This window comes from Arabidopsis lyrata, assembly GCF_000004255.2.
Source record: "Arabidopsis lyrata subsp. lyrata unplaced genomic scaffold ARALYscaffold_4, whole genome shotgun sequence".
In the NCBI taxonomy this organism is placed as follows: domain Eukaryota; kingdom Viridiplantae; phylum Streptophyta; class Magnoliopsida; order Brassicales; family Brassicaceae; genus Arabidopsis; species Arabidopsis lyrata.
The window spans coordinates 3,395,787-3,416,546 of record NW_003302552.1 but is presented as its reverse complement, the minus strand read 5'-3'; the positions used below and the strand labels follow the sequence as shown (position 1 = coordinate 3,416,546).

Genomic DNA, 20,760 nt, shown 5'->3' with positions numbered 1-20,760 from the left:
ACCATAAGAATTGAATCGGAACTGAACCAAAAAGAATCGAACCAAAATTTTAAGATACTCAAATGGATTCTAAATTTTAGAACCGAAAAAACTGAAACTGGAACCGAACCGAACCGAAATATTTCGAGTACCCAAAAATACCCAAAATATGAATTTATATATAAAAATATTAGTTATTTTTAGATCGAATAACCAAAAATATCCGAAATGCTAACAAATATTTTGAAAATATATAAAAATATTTGAAATATCAAAAAAATACTCGAAAATATCTGAAAATACCCAAAAATATCCAATACCTAAAAATATCTGAAAGAAAATACTCAAATGGATCATAAACTTCACAACCGAAAGAACCGGAACCGAACCGAAATTTTTTGGTTCCCATATGGATCTTAAACTCTAGAACCGAAAGAACCGGAACCGAACGGATACTCGAACGCCTAGGCCTAGTTTACAATATCAATGCATTAATTAGCGACTAAAACATAAAATTTAACAAATATATATAATTAATAAATATGAACAACACTTATTCTGAAACAAAATTTAAATTTTGAAACGACCTTTAATTTTAAATGGAAGAAATATTTTACTACTAAGTATGTATGTAAATTGAATTACACATGCAAATGAGTTTATTAAGATTTAAAAAAAAAAATCACTTAACTGGTTGAAGATTATTATTTGCGAAAAAGGCCATTATTATATCAAAATAAAAATTAAGTTATAATGACTTTTTGATTGAAGATAATGCAAACCTAAAGTTTTAGACGTTTGTGTGGAGTGCACTTCACTTCAAAATCTTTCTGCATTTGTAACGTGAGAACAGAAGAAAATTTGGTCATGTAACAAGAAGACGCTTGTTGATGGGTTAGTATCAAATTAAAAGCAAAGCAGGCAATTGGGGCAAGTAATCGAATTATCTTTTGATTTATACCATAATGTGTTTCTAATTTTTGTTTAATCAAAAAAGAATTTGATTCTTTTTCTTGTGACAAGACTACAACTCGCGCACATATTAAACTAAAGAACTCGATAAAATTAAAAATAAAATATTAAATTGATAGTTAATCATATTATTTTCAGTTTATTCACTCATTAAGAAAAATGTATAGTTAAATTTTGACAGCAAACTAGTAATGGAATGGACTATCAACTAACTTAAAATATCCAATTTGTTAACTAATGTAAATGCAAGGAAAAATATGAAATCAACACAATACTTGGAGTAGACACAATTATAACAATTCATAATGAAAGCAACTAAAAGAATCTCTTTGACAAAAAGAAAATGTCGAGAATATATACGTAATCAAAGGGTAAATGTATTAAATTAATTTCTGAACATTAATATAAAATTACACTTTTGTGTATGGGATGAAATCACGTTTCCATTGAAACATTGCAAGTTTTTTATAGCAAAAAAAAACATTGCAAGTTTTATACTGATGATCACTTGTGTTATGATACTATGATTTATTTTTAGTGGATCTTACTGATGACATAAGATAGAGCAACAAACAATTGCAGATGTAAGAGAAATTGCTAAAACATACTAGTAGTAAACTTTTTATATCGTATAATTATGTTATTCCGTTTTACCTTACCGTATAATTACTGATTGGTCATATTAAAGTGGTATATCAATTAGCACGATAAAGGTTACCCATCACACTATTGAGAATTACAAAAACTAGAAAACGAGTTTTCCACTATCTGAAAATAGGAAATTACAAGCAATCATTCATTAATCGTAACCAAAATTTTCTCTCAGTAAAATTTACATTCCCGGGAAAACACGAAGGAAAATATCCCAAGAAAATTCCCCAACAAAAAAAGACAAACACTGAGAGAAGAAAAGAAAACAAAAAAGCTCACTGACTCGTTGTTTCTTCATTTTCTTTGGCTTTCTCTCTGTCTCCCATTTTCTCTTCTCCAGCACCAACACCATCCTCCTTCGAAATTACCATTTTACCCTCGTGACCGCACATGCATTTGTTCGCCGCCGGCGTGGCCAGAAACCTCGGCAAGTCATCTCCGGCCATTATGACAAGAATCTTCTCCTCATACGCTGCACTCGCCGCCTTCACTCCAGACCGACTCTCTTTCTCCTCGTCGACTCCTCCGCCGTTTCCTTCGCCGGAGTCATCACTGGTGGTGGAAAAGCGCCAGTAAGAGCAGGCCAGGATAAGTAAAGCAAAGGCTATGAGGCCTAACATCGCCGCAAGACCACCGAATAGGTACGGCACCGGCGAGTGCCACGGAGATATCGGCGGTCGGTGATTCCCGAATGATTCTACTGATGTGGCATGTCTAGCTACATCTAACGATGTTGGTTTAATGCTCAATGGCCTCATATTTTTTTTTTAATGTTTCTTCTGTTTCTCTCAGATTTTTTCTCTTCTTTATTTTCTAACTATTTTTGTTTATCTCACTTTAGTACAAAGGAAAAAGAAAAGAAAGCTGGAAAGATGAATGAAACAATGGGTGTGGTGAGGTGTTATATTTATAGGTACGAAGTACCTGGGGAAAAAGAAAGTGAGTCACTCCGAATATTTAATTATTTGAACTAAAGCCCTTTTTTAAAAAAAACATTTTTTTTGTCCTAAATGGTTTATTACTTTTAGTTTTGCCGCATATATTTGCATGCAATGTCAAATTACTTTGTTATAGACACATATACATTTTAGGGCTATATTAATTTAGATGCTCAGATAACTGAAAAATTAAGAATATATGTATGTTTTTTTGTATAATTAATTTTTTCTTATCAATTTGTATTAGTTGAACAAAAATATCTTCCACATGTAACATATTGTTTAGCGATATAATAAAACAGATATCGATGAGATATGGTCCAACCCAAATCTTTAAAGTATTCAATCTAGGTCAGTTTCGATCTTGTCTTTGTCTCTTGTAGTCAGACGCTTAGATAGATTATATTATCTCAAGGGCATGAGATACCAATTGAGAGATAAATCACTTTTGTTGCTACAGATTTACTTCTGAACCCTGATTCTAGTTGCACCTATGGGGTGGAGCTTTATGTCCAAAAGTTTGAAGACTTATAGATCCTTGTTCCTGAACCGTTCTTGTCAGAGATCTGTTTGTGGCCATGGAGGCCCTTGGTTTAATTTCTACTCTGCGACAATATTATCAATTGTCTTCATTTATTGCTCATACACCTTCATCTACAAGACCCGGATCCTATGCTCTCAAGAAAAATCTGATTTTCTATTGAGTGATCCCGAACCCCTGCTTTATTTCGTAAAGCAAGTCACATCTGACTACAAATCCATAGTCTCCTGAACCTGTGCTGATTTACTGTGTAGATCTTCTCAAGCCAACGAGAAGTTCAGCCATGGTTACTTCGTCAACGTCACATAGTCTTCTATTGACAGTGACTATCTTGTCATCCATCGATTCGCTCGTGGAAGATCCTTCGACAAACCGTGACCTCACATGTGCCAAATCGCCTTCAAGCATTTGTGTCAAAGCGCTCATGGACCTTTGTCGATTTGTTCTATTTATCTATTTGTGACATTTGGGGATGTCCTTTTTATGTTCTAAACTTTGGATCTTTTTGATCCTTTCTTCTCTTTGTATTTGGTTCTTCTTGAGTGAATGAATACAAGAGTATTTTGCACACAAAAAAAAAGATATCGACGAGATAAACATTTCAGATGGATTCCAACAATAGCTCTGGTCAAATTTCCGGTAACGAATCAATTGTAGTTTTAGATAGTTAATTATTTTGTTAGCATTTTATCTATTATTCGTTTAATATGCTAATTAATTTGCTATCGCAATAAGTTTACATATTATGTGTTAAATGAATATTTATCGATTTACAATTAAGAATCAGTGCCTTTAAAATAGCAAAGGACACGCTTCAGGAGAGTGTTTTTATTTATGCATATATCAGTTCAATAAAAAAGATTAGTCTTTCTTTTATATGACTAACATGATAATTCATATTATATCGTGATAATTTTTAAGTTACGTGGTAAACTAACATTTATGTGTTTAAACATTTATTCTATGATTATATCAACTAACCTATGTATTACCCTATTTATTTTTTAATAATTTAACAATTTTCGTTAACTTATACATCAGCATATTCATTTATCATGCTAATATAATTGTTGCGTTTAAGATATGTTAGCACTTTATATATGTTGTTAATTAAATTGTTATCCGTACTATAAAATCGAATCCAGAAAAATGTGACAATGGTGTTGCCGTCGACGATACCCATTCCCCTATCTTGATCGATTAACCCATCAAACCTCCAATTGGCAAATTCTTCATTGCATAATTCTGCTAAAATCTTGAACCCCGCAACTCAATCCATTCAATTCACCATGAAATCCTTTAGCCGCTATACTCTCTTCGACGCTATTTCTATTATGACCACCGCCTATAAAATTATCAATGTCGTTATCATGATCACCCATCACCATTGGTAAATTATCACCATCGTTATATGATAAAGTATTATGTATTATGTTAAATTATTTATTATATGGTTGGTATCAACTAACATAAACATTAACATATGTATTTGTCATAATAAAGGGGATGTGATAAAAACGGAAGAAATAATAGAAGAGAAGATGAAAAAAAACTGAAAAGTGAGAACAATTAATAAAATAAGGGTAAAATTATCCAAATTAAGTGAACAGAGTATTTGAAATAGTAGTACGAGAGAGAACTAATTATGAAGTTTTCTATGCATAAATACTGATATTACTCTACATTTTAAGGTGCTTGTTTTTTTAAAAGGTAGCGAACATAAGCCACACCAACTTAAATCAGATACGATATAACTTTTCTTTAGTATTTGATTATTTTCTATGAACTACACAAAAAACCAGGAAAGAAAAAAGAATCGGACAATGCCCACAAGAACTACTGCAGATTGGTTTAAAACTGTTGGGGTTGTTGAAAAATATCTAAACAGTAACTTTAAACAAGAAAATTTGATTAAGAAAAAAAATATCGGTCATAAAGTACTACGAGCATCCTCAACGGTGAGACTCTCTAAATGGGTATTTAATTAACAAAAAATTATTTTATTACTATGATTTACTTAACTAATTCAATTTTAAAATAATTAATTAGTTTCTACCACTAGAATCAAAACATATGGAAAGGAAGGATTCTCAGACTTCTCTCACCGCCTCTTAAATAAGAGTAGTGCTTATTCTCTCATAATTATCTCTCTCTCTCTCTCTCTCTTAATTTTTTAGATTTTTTTATTATTGGTAAAACATGTGAGAGAACTCCTTTTTGGAGATGGTCTAACATATATCAATAAATTTGTAACCATGTGAACTTTGACATCAATCAACTACACAAACTTAAAACTCGGTTAACAACCACACAAACCACTAGAATTTGACATTTTAAGTAAAACTTGTATGTAAATGTAGTCATAAGCAAAGAGTAAATGAAAGTATAACCAACCACAAAATAACATTTTAGCGCTTATAAAAAAGAGTTTAAACCTAAATTAATTATAAATTTGGATGAAAATTAAACTTACAATTTAGGGTTGTCGAGGTATCGTGTTCAAGATTTACAAAAACGGTCATCATTCTATCTTTCAGTTTGCAAAGTGTTAGATAATATTGAAGTAATGAATCGTGATTTCAGAGGAAAAGAGAGATTTTATAGTGTTTTTACCTAGTCTAGTCAGAGAAAAGAGAGATGGAAAAGAGAGATTTTCTAGTGTTTTTACCTAGTCTAGTCAGAGAAACCGATTTTTATGTCTCTAAAGTCAAGTTACCTTCAATGTAAGGTATAATATGGCGTGCATCCTAGCTGCGACGACAGTACTAAAATGTAGTGGTCAAATTTCTTTGCTTAAGAAGGGTGTCAAAATTTGTTCGGAGTTGTACATGGCTATCGTTGACAAAATATTGGGTATTAAATGTCTGATCAAGCTTGCTTTAATAGAGGTTAAGCACAGAGAGTGTCACGACAACCGAAAGCATCCTATCCTTTATCGGGCTAACCTGATGGGGGTTTAACTTCTTTATCGGGCTAACCTAATGGGGGTTTAACTTCTTTATCGGGCTAACCTAATGGGGGTTTAACTTCTTTGGGATCCCACAAATTTGGGCATCCAACCTCTCTCTTTTCTTTTGGATGGAAAATAATGATTTTTAGTGTTTTACATAGCCTAGTCGGAGAAACCGATTTTTATATCTCTCAAGTCAGGTCACCTTCAATGTAGGGTATAATGTGGTGTGGATCGGATGCTACTAGCTGCGACGATAGTTTTGAAATGTAGTGGTCAAATTACTTTGCTTAGGAAGGGTATCACAATTTGTTCAGAGTTGTAACATATTATTTGGTATTAAATGTTTGATCAAGCTTGCTTTAATAGAGGTTAAAGCGCATAGAATGTCTTGACAGCCGAAAGCATCCTATACTTTATAATGTTATATTTTCCGAGATTATTTGCTATAGAAAGTCGGTTCTGTTTGCTAAAATAATAGCAATTATCAATAATTCTAACTTCCGAATCATGGTAATTAGCAACTTACAAGTAAAGATCGAGGGAAAATAAAATTAGAAAAAGTAGTATAAACTCCACATGTGGAGAATGTAATTCGATGTTCCTCTCTCTTTTAGCTTTGGATCTCAAGATGTTCATTCTTTTTGATCTATTAGCATTCGCGAAATGATCTATAAACGTAGCTTCAACACGCTCCACGAACCTCATAACCTCATAAAAGCTTCCAAAATAAGAGTTATCAATTATTTTCATTTAAGACCTTGAAACATACCTTGAAATATAGTCATTTATACCATTAACATATGGCAGACAATATTATATATTGACTGATGAAAATAATATAGTTTAATGAAAACCGGTAAACTAACCAAACATAAAGAATTCAAACTTTTAAATTTATAGCGCAATTTTCTCTCAATCCATTTGTAAGATCCGAATGGATAAAGATAATCAGATGTAGTGGATCGAGCAGATTAAGCATAACAAATGCAGATCAAGTGGATCTAGCGGAACAAATTCTGATCAAGCAGATCTAACAGTTCAAAATATGTATTAATGGTAAAAGTGTTTCAAATGTTGTAGAAAAAATATCCACATATAGAAAATATCAAATATAAATAAATATTTTACATAATATTGTACAATACACATAAATTAAATTAGATTATATTAAATTTGCTATATTAATTTACCTTTTTAAAAATATTTATTTTTAGTTAAAAGTGCAAATATTTAAACAATGTTATTATTATTAATATTTTATATATACAAATAATAACGTAAGAAAACATGTTTATTATGACTTTGAATTCAAAATATTATGTATGTCCTATAAAGATAATATGATTATTTATTACATATATAATTTAACAACCATGTTCATGGGTCATGAAAATCTTTAGGATAGAATCATAAACAATAAAATATTTAAAACAATTTGTTTCATTCTCTTTTGAAGAAAATTAAATATTTGCATATGATCCTTGTACACACCAAATATAGGTTATAGGTGGTTCATACTCTTAAGTCATGATTTTAATCCATTATATGGGAAAACTACTTTTTAATTATATTTTATTATGAATCAAAATGTATTATCTTATATTTGTTGAATGGAGAAGTAAAAGTGGTTCTCACACCTAAACGGATCCGTTCACCACTTATTTGCCTTTCCATTCAAACCCAAAAACCTTTGAATTCTTAGCTTTGTGCTGGTCTAATAGTCTAAATTCAAATTCAAATTTTGTAAATTTAAAACTGAGAAAAAAACAAAACAAGAGAACCGCTGTTAATCCACAATAAAACATGGTATTTGTCGTATTTTTACTATTCATGGAGGATGATATGTTGTATTTTTATCGGTTTTGAGTTTTTGTTTTCTTTCCTACATCATATGTTTTATAGATTCAAAGTGTGTTTTTAGAGTCTTTTAGTCTTTTATCGAGTCTTTACAGGTTTGAAGTTGCTTCGGAGGAAAACGAGCTGTTTTACGATATAAACATAGTTTTGGAAATGCAGTTTCGTTTAGAAGTGTCAGACGTTTGGCCTCAGATGGAATACTTTCCACCGTTAGATATTTCTGAATTTTTAATACAAGATAGATGAAGATGTTAGCTTGAGTTTCCAAGTGGTTTGAAAGCAATCTAACGGTGCATTCAAGAGTTATACCCAAATTAGTGAAGACAAGTAATTCTGGCGAGCATTTGAAGCAGTTGCGGAGTTGGGGACTAGAAGCTCCAGATCGATCGATCCACATGTGGATCGATCGATTCCATTCCTCTGACGGACGAGAAGCAGTTTCCAGCAACGCGGGATCGATCGATCCACCCACCAGATCGATCGATCCAACCACAGACGACCATATCGGTTTTCCTAAACCGAATTTGTCTTCCTTTTTCTATACTTGTGTATAAAAAACCCGAGATACCTAATTTTCTCATTGACGTTCTTTTCTCTGCAACTTTTGAGACTTCTCTTTGTAAGCTTTTTGGGGATTCTAGAGATTCATCCTCTTTGACACTTTGGAGAAGATTTCTAAATCCTTGTTTTTTATTTACCAATTCAATTATGCTTTCTTTTCAATCTATTTGTCTTGTTTCTGTTGTTATGTGTGAGTAGTTCTCCAATTGGGTTTTAGGGTTTGAATTAGGAGATTTAATGGATTAATGGATTGATTGTTAATAGGAGTTCTTATTCCTTAGGTTCTTTGAGTCACATGTTCTTAATGCTAGAATATAATTGATCACCCTGTTGTAGATTCTAGGTTTTTCTATGCATCAAAAGTGTTCGGTAGAATGCCTGAACAAATGTGAATTGAGCAATATATGCTTAGCCAATGAAAGTTGACGTTAGGACGCATTGTGAACTTAATGAACTTGTTTGATAATGCGTATTTGACTAGGAAATTACATGCGAAAGTTTAGGAATCGAGTAGTCAAATTTAGTGATTAATATCTTGAAAGAGAATTAGTCTAGTTGTGTTCATGTTCAAGAATGGTACTTAATTGTTAAATCCCTTGTCTCATGTTTCCATTGTTTATTGATCTCTGAAATACCCTATGGCCCAATGTCTTTAGTTCATAAGTTGAATTGTTTAAATTACTTGCATTTTTATTTTACAATTCGGAAAACCAAACAAACAAACTCTTCACTTTAGCTAAGAACGAGTCTCGGAAATCCTTAGAGTATCTTGGTCCTTGTGGATCGACCCTGTATATACTACCTTGCGGTTAAGTATATCGAGTAATTACTCGAGCAATCAGAGGATCTCAAATTTCTTCATTTAAAATGTAAATGAACCACTATTGGCTCACTATTTTTTTACTTTTAAGAAAACGCACTTCAATTAAAATTAAGGCAGCGTAAAAAATATAATGTGCGGAGCGGATCGAGATGAGCAAGCGGATCATGTGTATCAAGCAAAAGCGGATCAAGCAGATCTAACGGTAAAAGTATGGATTAATTGGTTAAAATGCTTCAAAATATGTGGTTAATGGTGAAAGCAGATCAAATGGTGCATATCAAATAATTACATAATAAAATATATTAATTATGAATAAAATATTTTGCATAACACTATATGTTAAAATAAATTAATCGAAAAGGATAATGGCGGGTATAGAATAGTTACAAATAATCAGATTTTTTTTACTCGATAAGTTTTATTATTCCACAGTATTTAAAAATATATCTAATAAATATGAGACAGAAAATTCAAATAATAGTTATGGTTCAGATTTGCACAAAAAAAAAAAGTTATGGTTCAGATAAGTTTTTTTATATAAAAACCAATTAGTGTGGATCCTTCATTTTTTTGTAATATGTATCACTATTTAGATCACATTATTATTTTATTATTACTTTTTTTAACAAGTAATAAAGCATATCAATTTCATAAAATTTAGTGAACTTATAACTGTTTTTAGGACGAATTGTTTTTCGTATTTAAGCTAAACATTTTATATTTACTAATTATGAAGCTAACGTGTTAATAAAATGGTAGTGTATAGTTATAACATATGAGAAAAATGTCTAAAAATACGCGAACTTTCAAATTTGGGACGAAAAAAGCATGACCTTTCGAAATGTTATTTAAATCGTAAAGTTTGGTTTGATTTTTTGATAAAATGGTCAAGTTTCGTTGACTTAGCCATTTCGGACATGCCGTTAAATTTCCGTTAACATAACGATCACGGGGTTAACATTTCGCAAGCTCAGCTGTCATTGCTGCTGTATCGCTTTACGACTGAGTTCATTAATACACGTCAGCGATTTCTGACGTGGCGACGTGGTTTGTCTGACATGGCAATGGCATTTTTTGTAATTACGTTTTTCCTATACCGTTTAACAGAGACACATTTGGTATACAAAATATATCCGAAATATTATAGTAATAAAAAAAATATTTGTATGTTTCTGGTCATTTTACCTAATTTGTAAGACATCTGAGTAACTTTCCCAATTTTTTTAATTAGATACACTTATACTATTTATTAGTTACTTGAATAACAACATATATATACCGTACTGTCTGCTCCGTCTACAAACCATCTTTTTATCGCTGTTCCATTCAAAGTTTAAAAGTGATAAATGGGTAATAAACTTACGGTTTATCCGTACCGTCAAAGAACCACTTTTTTTTTCAGGTCTTCCATTCAAAACCTTAGTCAATAAGACTATTGATCGGTACCAAAATTTACTTTATAAAAATCATTTATCGAGAAACATTACCTCATAATAAACAAGTTTGACTCAAGTGTTTCTAAAAAATGTTTAAAAAATCCTATTTGCGTTATTAGAATTAGTTTAATATCTATGTTGACAAAAAGTAGTTTACTAGTATATAAATATATATATATATATATATAAATATTATGTATATATTAAGTATTTTCTCTTTTGTATATAACACAAACTCTGGGATGATTATAAAGGCCCACAAAGATATTAGTGCGGCATAAGGCACAGTGAAAGAGCACATTGGCTGTGGTGGTAAATGACAATGTTTGCACAATAATAAGAGAGACATAAATGATTGGGAAATGACGAGAGGGAATGAGCATTGTGGGTTAAAATCCCAACAAACCTCTTTGTGCATCTTGTTTTCATTTTCCATTTTCTCAATTGGTGCGTTGATGTGATCTAAATGCTTCTCTCTCTGTGTTATTTGGTGATTTCGTCTTTGCATCATATGATATGGATAAGATTACTAATTATCTTGTGTTGTTTGTGTGTTTCCACTGTTTATGCATAATATATGAAGAACTTCTTATATATATTGTAAGATGAATCATGGCCGAAAATTTCACATGCGTGGTCTCGATTGTTTGTTTGCGTTAAGCACTTCCATTTACATTTAGTTTAGATATACCTTTAAATGAATCTACAACCTTAAGCATATTAAACACTTTGTGAATTCTCTTTTATACGTTTTTGCACTTAGGTTTATGTATATGATCCTCCGGTTATTAGGTTGGATGCAGTTATAATGCTTTAGGGCTGGTTTTGTTTAATGAAGTTGTGTTTAGGATTTTTGTTCTGGGCTTTTTGGTATGTTATGTTTTTTAAAGTTAAGATCGGATATCTAACTTCTGCTTAAACAAATGGCTTTTGTCACCGTCACCCATAAACAAATACTCCCTCTGTTTCAATATATAAGGCGCTTTGGAAAAACTTTTTTGTTTCAAAATATAAGTCGTTTTCAAGTTTCTATGCAAATTATATATATATATATATATATATTACTTTAATATTTTATGATTATTTTTATTATGCAGTATCTTTTATGATTGGCTGAACTTTTAAAAAGTAGATCTTCTTATTCGGCGTGTTTTTAGTTTACATGTCTTATATTTTGAAACGGAAGGAGTATATTTTGCTGCTTTTTCTTTCTTTCTGTAAATATCACCATACACCTTTTGTTAGTGCGGCCATATATACATCATTAGTTGGAGTGACGGGCTTTAGTTCGTTTAGCTATATATTTTTGGGAGACTCACAAAAATACCCCTTTTTCAATACCCCTTTTCAAAAATGCCCCCTATGGATGTCCATTTTTAAAAATACCCCTTTTATGTACAAAATGACTAAATTACCCTTCTTTAATAAAAGATATCATAAATATATAAGGAAATATAACAAAATTAGGTCCACAAAATACAAAATATTTTTTGGCGGGAAAAGTGATCCCCCAATTTTTCCCGCCAAAACACTTGTAAAAATTTGTAAAACCTTTAAAATACCTTGTAAAATTTTCCCGTAAAATTTTTTCCCGCCAAAAAATTTTCCCGCCAAAAAATTTTTTTTGCGGGAAAAGTGATTCCGCAATTTTTTTGCCGTTAAATTTTTGGCGGGAAAATTTTTCCCGCCAAAAATTTACAAGGTATTTTAAAGGTTTTTTACAAGGTATTTATAAGGTTTTACAATGTATTTTAAAAGGTTTTACAACGTATTTACAAGATATTTATAAGATATTATAAGATTTTACAAGCTATTTTATAAGGTTTTTACAAGTTATAAGGTTTTACAAGTTTTTTATAAGGTTTTACAAGTTATAAATACCTTATAAAACCTTTAAAGTACCTTGTAAAACCTTTTAAAATACATTGTAAAACCTTACAAAACACTTGTAAATACCTTGTAAAAAACCTTTAAAATACCTTGTAAATTTTTCCCGCCAAAAATTTTCCCGCCAAAAAAATTTCGCAAAAAAAATTGCGGAATCACTTTTCCCGTAAAAAAAATTTTTTGGCGGGAAAATTTTTTGGCGGGAAAAATTTTTACGGGAAAATTTTACAAGGTTTTTTAAAGGTTTTTACAAGTGTTTTGGCGGGAAAATTGCGGGATCACTTTTCCCGCCAAAAAATATTTTGTATTTTGTGGACCTAATTTTGTTTCAAATAAGGGTAAAATAGTCATTAAAAATTAAAAGAGGGCAAACTTAAAAATAGACTCTCAAAGGGGGCATTTTTGAAAAGGGGTATTGAAAAAGGGGCATTTTTAACAATTTCTCTATATTTTTTAGAATAAAGGGCATAAATATATATTTTTTATTGAGCAATTTGTTAAAAAAAAAATATATACGTCCATCAATCAGCTGCTAAAATTTTTTAAAAACACTTGACGAGAAAACACCATTCCAGTTTGTTATATAGTTTTTTAAAAAAACACCAATCCAGTACCTTTTTAAATAAATGTCAATTGGTAAACATAATAATTTAGTCGATTGGCATTTTTGGCGTCATTTTAACTGCAGATACTATTGAGTTTGATTATTTGACTGTAATTTCATAATTACTCACAACAGTGAGACACCGGGACGTACGGGATGTGATTATTTATTTTCTCTACACGACAAGATTAACATAGAAAATTTGAAATCACCAGTCGTTGTCATTATACAAATTCAATTCTATTTTATATTATCTAAGCACAACTAAAATATTAGATTCGCTCAACAATATCGTTGGTCCAAATTGATTTGGCACATTGTCACAATGAGAATCATTACCCCTATAATAAATTAATTACGTTTGTCATTAAACAAACTCAATACCTCTTTTTTTCTAATGTAGTAGAGTATAAAGCAACAAGCACCTAGTCGTTATTGCAATTTAACAATTAATAAATTTTATATTTTGTTATCCAATGATATATATAGTACAATTAATAAAGATATGTTTTGTATTTGCCATTTACGAGTAAGAGGAAACATAATAAATGTAGGGCACATAAATGTATTTGCACTATTATATTGGATACATTCATTCATGTCCCACGTTTCGTCAGCTTCCATTCCACCTGAACCTTTCAGTTTCAGGTTTTCAAGTGGAGGGTACAACTTTTCCATGGTCAATCATTTCGTAGTGATTTGTTTATTTTATTAACTAATATTTTTTTGGACTTTGATTCATAATATAACAAAAAAAATCAGACTAAATTACAGTAAAATCTCTATAAATTAATACTCTATAAATTAATAACCTCTCTAAATTAATAAATTCTTCCGGTCCCGAGTTGGGACCAGTGTAAAATATGACATAAATCGATAAATTAATAAGATAATATTTTTTTTGAAAATCTCATATAAACATATGGTCTCATCGATATCATAAATTAATAATTGTATAAATTTATCAATATATATATGATATAAATTTATATATGTCATAATTGAATTACTATGATATATATTTAACATATTCTATGTAAACAATTTAATAAAATATGACTCTAATATTCGAAAAAAGTTTGTGTTGTTTCTAAAACTTAATAATTGCTTCTCTACTTGTAATTAGTTTTTAAAAAATATTACTTATAAAGAAAAAAATTAGTTTTAGATAGAAATGTATTTAAAAATTACAAAATTAGTAATATCTATCTATAAATTAATAATTATTAATTTATCGATAAATTAATACCTATCTAAATTAATAAAATTTGCTAGTCCCAACATTATTAATTTATAGAGGTTTTACTGTACTACTTTTAGCAGTTCAGCATTTTTTTTCTTTTTTGATAATGGGCATAACAGTTCATTAATCAACAAGAAACAACACCCACCAAACAAAATTACAAAAATTCCTTTTGTTTATCCTTGCATTTCACTTAAGTATTATATTTGTAATTTTCTCGAAAAAAAAAATCTACCTAATCAAATCATATGGACTACATATGTATATTTTAAAATTTATAGTTGAAACTTAAGTGAATGATATATTAACACCATGTATGACCAACCCTAGTGATGTTTGAGTTCAAGCCCACTAATGTACGACCAACTGAATGGATTAAGGAGATTTCTATTGGGGTCCCCGAATGCCATGTAAAATCGTTATGCTACTTTGTAGAGGGAGCACTTGTAGAATACTAGTCATGATGTGTAAAAAAATCAGACTTTTACACGACAATTGTCTTGTGCCGTACCTGATTATAACTCGGGTCACGTAACGCATCCTTATCTTTCATTGCCCAATAATTAAGTGTAGGCAAAAAAAAAAAAATAGCATGACACACAATCAAACTATCAATATGATAAATTCTAAAAACTAAGTGTTTATACCAGAGATAGTGAGTTTGGAAGGAAAGAGCAACGACGGTGAAAGATAATGTCTGAAATATGTGATCAGGCAAGAACAAAGGTCCGCGAAAGGAAAAAAAAAATGAAAAATAAATTAGTTAAGGGGTGCCACTGTCAGGAAAAAAAAACATGCAGGGTGATTGAAAATGCTTGACCCATCATAAACATTCACCACCTTCAAAATGCCTAATGCGGTAGCTCCCCCACCCAACATTTTCTATGGCCACCATCATGAAAATTGCGTCGGCTTTGGCATTCTTTAGCTCTCGAACCAGTTCTTGCAGTAGTTGTAAGCAGAAGGAAAATACATCATTTACCATCCTCCAATACTTTCAATTTTAGCGCAATAAAATAGATCGTACCCAACATCATTTGCACTTATCTCGCCTTAACTTCCACAACAAAACTACGATTTCATGTATAAAGCATAAAGAATTTTCCAAACAACGATCTCAAAAGGAAAAAAAATATATGTCCATAACCGAGGAATCTGTTAGCATATCGACAACGATCGATCACATCTACTCACTTAGAACATGCCACTAGGAATGAGAGGGTAAGACACTCACGACTTAGACATGTTCATATTTAAATTCTTTATCTAGAATAATCTTATCTCTTACACACAAGCGAAGATATAAAATCAAAACCTTTAACTTGTCATCACTCAGTAACTCAAAATTCACTTGTCTACCACCAAATCCAAACGGCAACAAAATATGTATAACATCCAATAAATAAAAATTCTCCAATAATATCCACTAATACCAAGACAGCACGAGCTGAGTTTCAATCATATGAGATTAAAGGAGTATATTTATTTGTAATAACAAAAAAGTTGATTGCAAAATTTTGGGCTAGATTAGAGAATCATGATCACATATACTTTTGAAAGTTGCTACTCTCAAGAAGTTAGAAAACAAATCTTAAGCTTGGCATTTCTCCGCGTCTTCGTACTCTAACGAATCTTTCATTAATTTCCTAGTTTTTTTTTCATCATTTGATGCCTTTGTTTTTTTTGGCAGATCGTGTTTATAAACTTTTCAAATATATTAAATCATTAATTGATGTCGACTAAAACGACTCGATCTAGCTTTTTTGTATATGTTTTGCTATTTTCTTAAGAAAAATGGTTGTTTACAAAACTATACTTAACCAATAATAAAGAAAAGTTTTACCCAAAAAAAAGAAAAGAAAAGTTGTACCCAAAAAATGTGTTAGTGTGTAATTTTTAAAAACTGTCGAGCTCACGTCAACTCCCTCATTAGTATGATATTGTTCTGTTTTGGGCCAGGTGGCCAAACCCACACGAATTTATTTTGGGCTCCTTCGCATAAGGCCTCATACTAATTGGAGTTGGACTTGACTTATATATTAGACTATTAGTTTCTAATCTTCCAATGTGGGACGTTGGTTTGTCTTCCAGCAATCCTTTCTTCAAACCAAGGACAACGAACCTTAGGCTACCTCTTCAGCGAAACTTTGGCATCTGGTTCTGGCATTCCTTATTCATGAGGTCTACTTAAGGCACTCTTCTCATCGTGTCATATTGAGGGATCCTGCCACACCGAGCATGCAGCCCACACACACTTATCTAGGTCTACTTTTTTCAACTTAGGCTCTGATATCAATTGACAGGTTATGCAAGTTTAAGTCAATTCTCCCATAAATATGATATTGTCCGTTTTTGGTCAAAAAGAAAGCTCGCGTGAATTTGTTTTGGGTTTTTTTCCAAAACATTTCATACTAATTAGAGTTAGATTTGACTTCTATATTAAAATATTATTTTCTAATCTTTCGAAGTGAGGTGGTTTTTCTTTCTAATCTTTCGAAGTGGGGTGGTTTTTTCTCCCAACAAAAACGATCGTAAACGTTCATGTATTAAAAATAAAGTAAAGGTAAAGCAATAGAAGGTGCAAATGTAAATACAAAAAATACATTTGGGAAAGAATATTCTCAATATCTAGTGCAAAGGACAATCATTTATATATAAATGAATATATAACACAAATACACGATCCATAGATGATGACAACATACATGTATATAATTCAATAAATCGTTACACCCACTTGGGAAAGTGCAAGCTTCACTTGCATGATATGGGCCACTTGAGTATGAAATGCTCCTCAAACTCCAACTTTTATATATTCCTGATAATAAATTACACAAATAAATAAGAAAAGATGGAATTTCGATGGATCGATTCCACTTTGGTACTTGAACGAGCTATCATTTCATTTTTATTTTTCAAATGCATCCGCATATTAACAAGTAAATAATACTGTATGTGATATTGATAATGCTGATAAAATTAGTGATAATATGCTGACCTTAATCTGTTCGTTAATTAATCAAGACCTAACGTTTTAAGAACACTTATATTTAAAATTGCGGACAAAAGCATTGTTTCAAAACATTTCGAGGACTTTATAGATAAAGGACATATTCCCAACTTAGGTTTTGTTTCGAGGGTGTTTGGTGACGTACATATAAAATAATAAAAATATCTATTTTTCAAGATACGAAACATATCGCACTCAAAATTTCTAGTTGAGAATTTCTTCATATAAGTGTCACTAGAGCTCACTACTAGGGCAAAAAGGCAACAAAAAAAATATCCAAAACTTATTAATTTATTTTTTTTCCAAATTTCAAAATATGTCTAGAAACCTAGAAATTCTAATATCCAAAATATGTAGATGATTTAATTTTAATATTTGCATTACTATTATCGAAATATGGTATCATTTTAAGAAAATTAAAAAAAATTAGTTTATATATAAGTATTAAAGAAAAACAATTATCGATAATATATATATATATAATCTTTTAGTAGTATATATAAATAATATATTTTAAATTATTTATATTTTTGACCCCGGTAATATTATTTTCTGGGTCCGCCACTGCCTAGAATTGTGTGAAGTTTTTTTTGTTATTGGTATTGAGGTATAAAACCAATATATAGACATCATATCAACCTAAAGGCCTAAAGTCCTAAAACTCAGGATGATAAACAAATCTAGTAAGAATATTACCAATAGCTCCCCTTCCCCCTTCAAGTTGTAGCTGTAGAGATCACAATTATTGTCTAACTTTACTAATAACTAATCAAACTTTCTTACGAATTTATTATGGCCAATTGCTTATGAGTATAAACGTGTTTTGTGAGGCGATATGGCCTATGAGGATCTCATCTTGAAGAAAATGACTGTCAATCTCGATATGTTTAGTATGCTCAAGACGGGCTCTTGAATATTTGTTGCCTAAAGTGAATCAATTAAAATATGCCCTCATCTTAGTTTTAATTTGTTTTGTCACTTAATTTTATATTTCTGCATAAGAATTTTCCACTTTAAATTTAAATATATATATACATATATTTTAAAATAAATATATAACTGAAATTAGATTTTCTATTCTTATATACATACTATAATATGAATTTCTAGATTAATAATCTGAAAATTGATTTAATTAAACAATAAAGTGAGTAAAAACAAAAGACATTGACAGATCTTATGGTGATTTGTATAGATAGGAAACAAGCCTTTCGAGCTTCCCCTAGTAGCGTACCGGTTTTTCGAAAAAGGGTAAGACCCACAGACTGAGGGATGGGTGAGTTACTGGAAAGTTATTGTTTCTATCGTGTAAATGAGGAAAACAAATACAAGGATAGATCTTGACATCTTGTGGTGATTTGAAGGGATAGTAAACGAGTATTTCGAACTTTTGGAATAGCACATTTACTATCGGACGAGGATGGATCCTACTAGCGTTGGGGCTGTGGCGGGCGGGGCATTACACATATTCACTACAGATGAGACCAAGAAATTCCAACAGTTTCATGCAGCTAGTTCTTCCCTAAAGACGATTGAGAAGAAGAGCAAAAAAGTCAGCTACCGGATTTTTCTAAGCAATTAAGGCTGGAAGAGTACGAGATTGAATATGTCTAAAACTTTTTTAAGAGAAGTACAACATAGTTTTGATGCTTTATGCCGTCGGCATAAGGATTATTACATTGTTGATCCCTTAATAGATTTAGTGTACCACGCTTCCTGGAAATGAATCTTACCACGCTTCATTACTCAAAGCTATGCTTAGCTTTGAGTAATTGGATTTTGAGAACAATGGTTAGACTACTTATAAAAGGGTCCACGATAAACAAGGTTATTTGAAGCAAGGAAATTCGGAAATTTTGCAACTCCATAGGTTGACAAGAAATCAAGAGTAACATAAAAAGTGTTTTATTGCGTATAGAACCTAGTTAACATTACCTTGGAGTAGCCATGGAGTAGAAATCATTAGAGGATTCACACCTAATTTTGATCTCCTTAGTGTGATTAAAGTTTGAGTATATATAAAAGCTATCGTGAAAGGGTAACTTAATATCGGGTTTAGAACTCCGCATTAGATGGTCTATCTTCTCGTAAGTTACCACAAAGAGATGTTTTTCTACCAACCAAAGCTCTACCATTGCTAACGACATTCAAGTAAATTCTATGTAATTCCATTGCATGATATAGTACGCTTAGAATTTTTGTATGTTTGACTGTCAAATATGTGTTTACAAAAGACGCCTAAAATAGTTTGATTAGCGCCTTAGCGGTAATCCAACGAGAGAATACTCTGTATTTTCTTTATCCATTTTTGCTTTTTGTTGGATAATTCCAACATACTTGAGGAGCAAGTAATCTCTTTCTAGAAGATCCTAGAAAAGAAAAAGAAGAAAGGAAAAAGAATAAAGGAAATTCAAGAAAGGAAATACAAATAATGTCAAGTTGGATAAAATTTGGAAGATTTCCTTATCATAATGGGATTAGGAGAAGCTTGGTTCTAGTATAAATAAGAGCCTTATGAAGAACAAGAAGGTAGTTAAAACACACATAAGAGAGGGAGCTCAAGATGTGAGTCAAGGAGAGATCTCATGAGAGTCGAGAGAGACCTCATGAGGTAAGACATGAGAGTCGAGAGAGACCTCAAGAGAGATAGACTTAGGGGTAGCTAAGTTCTAGATAAAGAGGCTATGGAGAGTTGTTCTATAAGACCTAAGAGATAAGGCTTTGGAGAGTTGTTCCAAAAGACCTAGAGAGATTTAGTTTTGTGAAGTTTCTAAATCAAAAAAGAAAGTTCGTTCTTTAATCTCTTGTTCTCGTGTTGCTGAATCACTTTCCGAATCATTCAGTGACTAAGTCAGGGTAAGGTGATCCTGATTTAAATTGGGCATAAGAGCAGTCAAGGTAAGGTGATCTTGATTTGCATCAGAGAAGTCAAGATAAGAAGATCTTGATTTGAATTGGTATCAGAGGAAGTCGGCTCTGAACTTTAATTGGTATCAACAAGAACAAGACATGGTTTGTTGTTGACATATCGATTGAAGTTTTCGATCGGTTCAAAAGGTTTAAAGAGTTTGTAGAGAAGCAAGCCGACTTGTCTATGAAAACCTTTCGCACCGATAGAGGAGGAGAGTTTATGGAGTTCAATCGATTACGCAAAGAGAGTGGAGTCTCTAGGCGAGATTCAGAATGATCAGTGGGAGGAGCCGTACGTCATTCAGAGATCACATGACCACATCTAAAGAAGTTAGATGTTGAGTCAAGAAGTGTGATCACGGGACCGCATCTAAAGAAGGTAGATGTGGAGTCAA

General features: G+C 31.4%; 1 protein-coding gene and 1 pseudogene across 1 annotated transcript; one reads left to right on the top strand and one right to left on the bottom strand.

Moving 5' to 3' along the window:
• Nucleotides 1-1,687: 1,687 nt before the first annotated feature.
• On the bottom strand, nt 1,688-2,679 carry LOC9314865 (protein GLUTAMINE DUMPER 4). Its single transcript, XM_002878752.2, has one exon. The coding sequence runs from the start codon at nt 2,358-2,360 to the stop codon at nt 1,878-1,880; it is 483 nt and encodes a 160-aa protein (XP_002878798.1). The 5' UTR covers nt 2,361-2,679; the 3' UTR covers nt 1,688-1,877.
• A 354-nt stretch (nt 2,680-3,033) lies between these two features.
• Nucleotides 3,034-3,779, top strand: LOC110228943 (annotated as a pseudogene).
• The last annotated feature ends 16,981 nt before the right edge of the window (nt 3,780-20,760 follow it).

Bases quoted from the DNA above. Each gene is read 5' to 3' on its own strand.
- LOC9314865 (XM_002878752.2), bottom strand. From the start codon at position 2,360: ATGAGGCCATTGAGCATTAAACCAACATCGTTAGATGTAGCTAGACAT.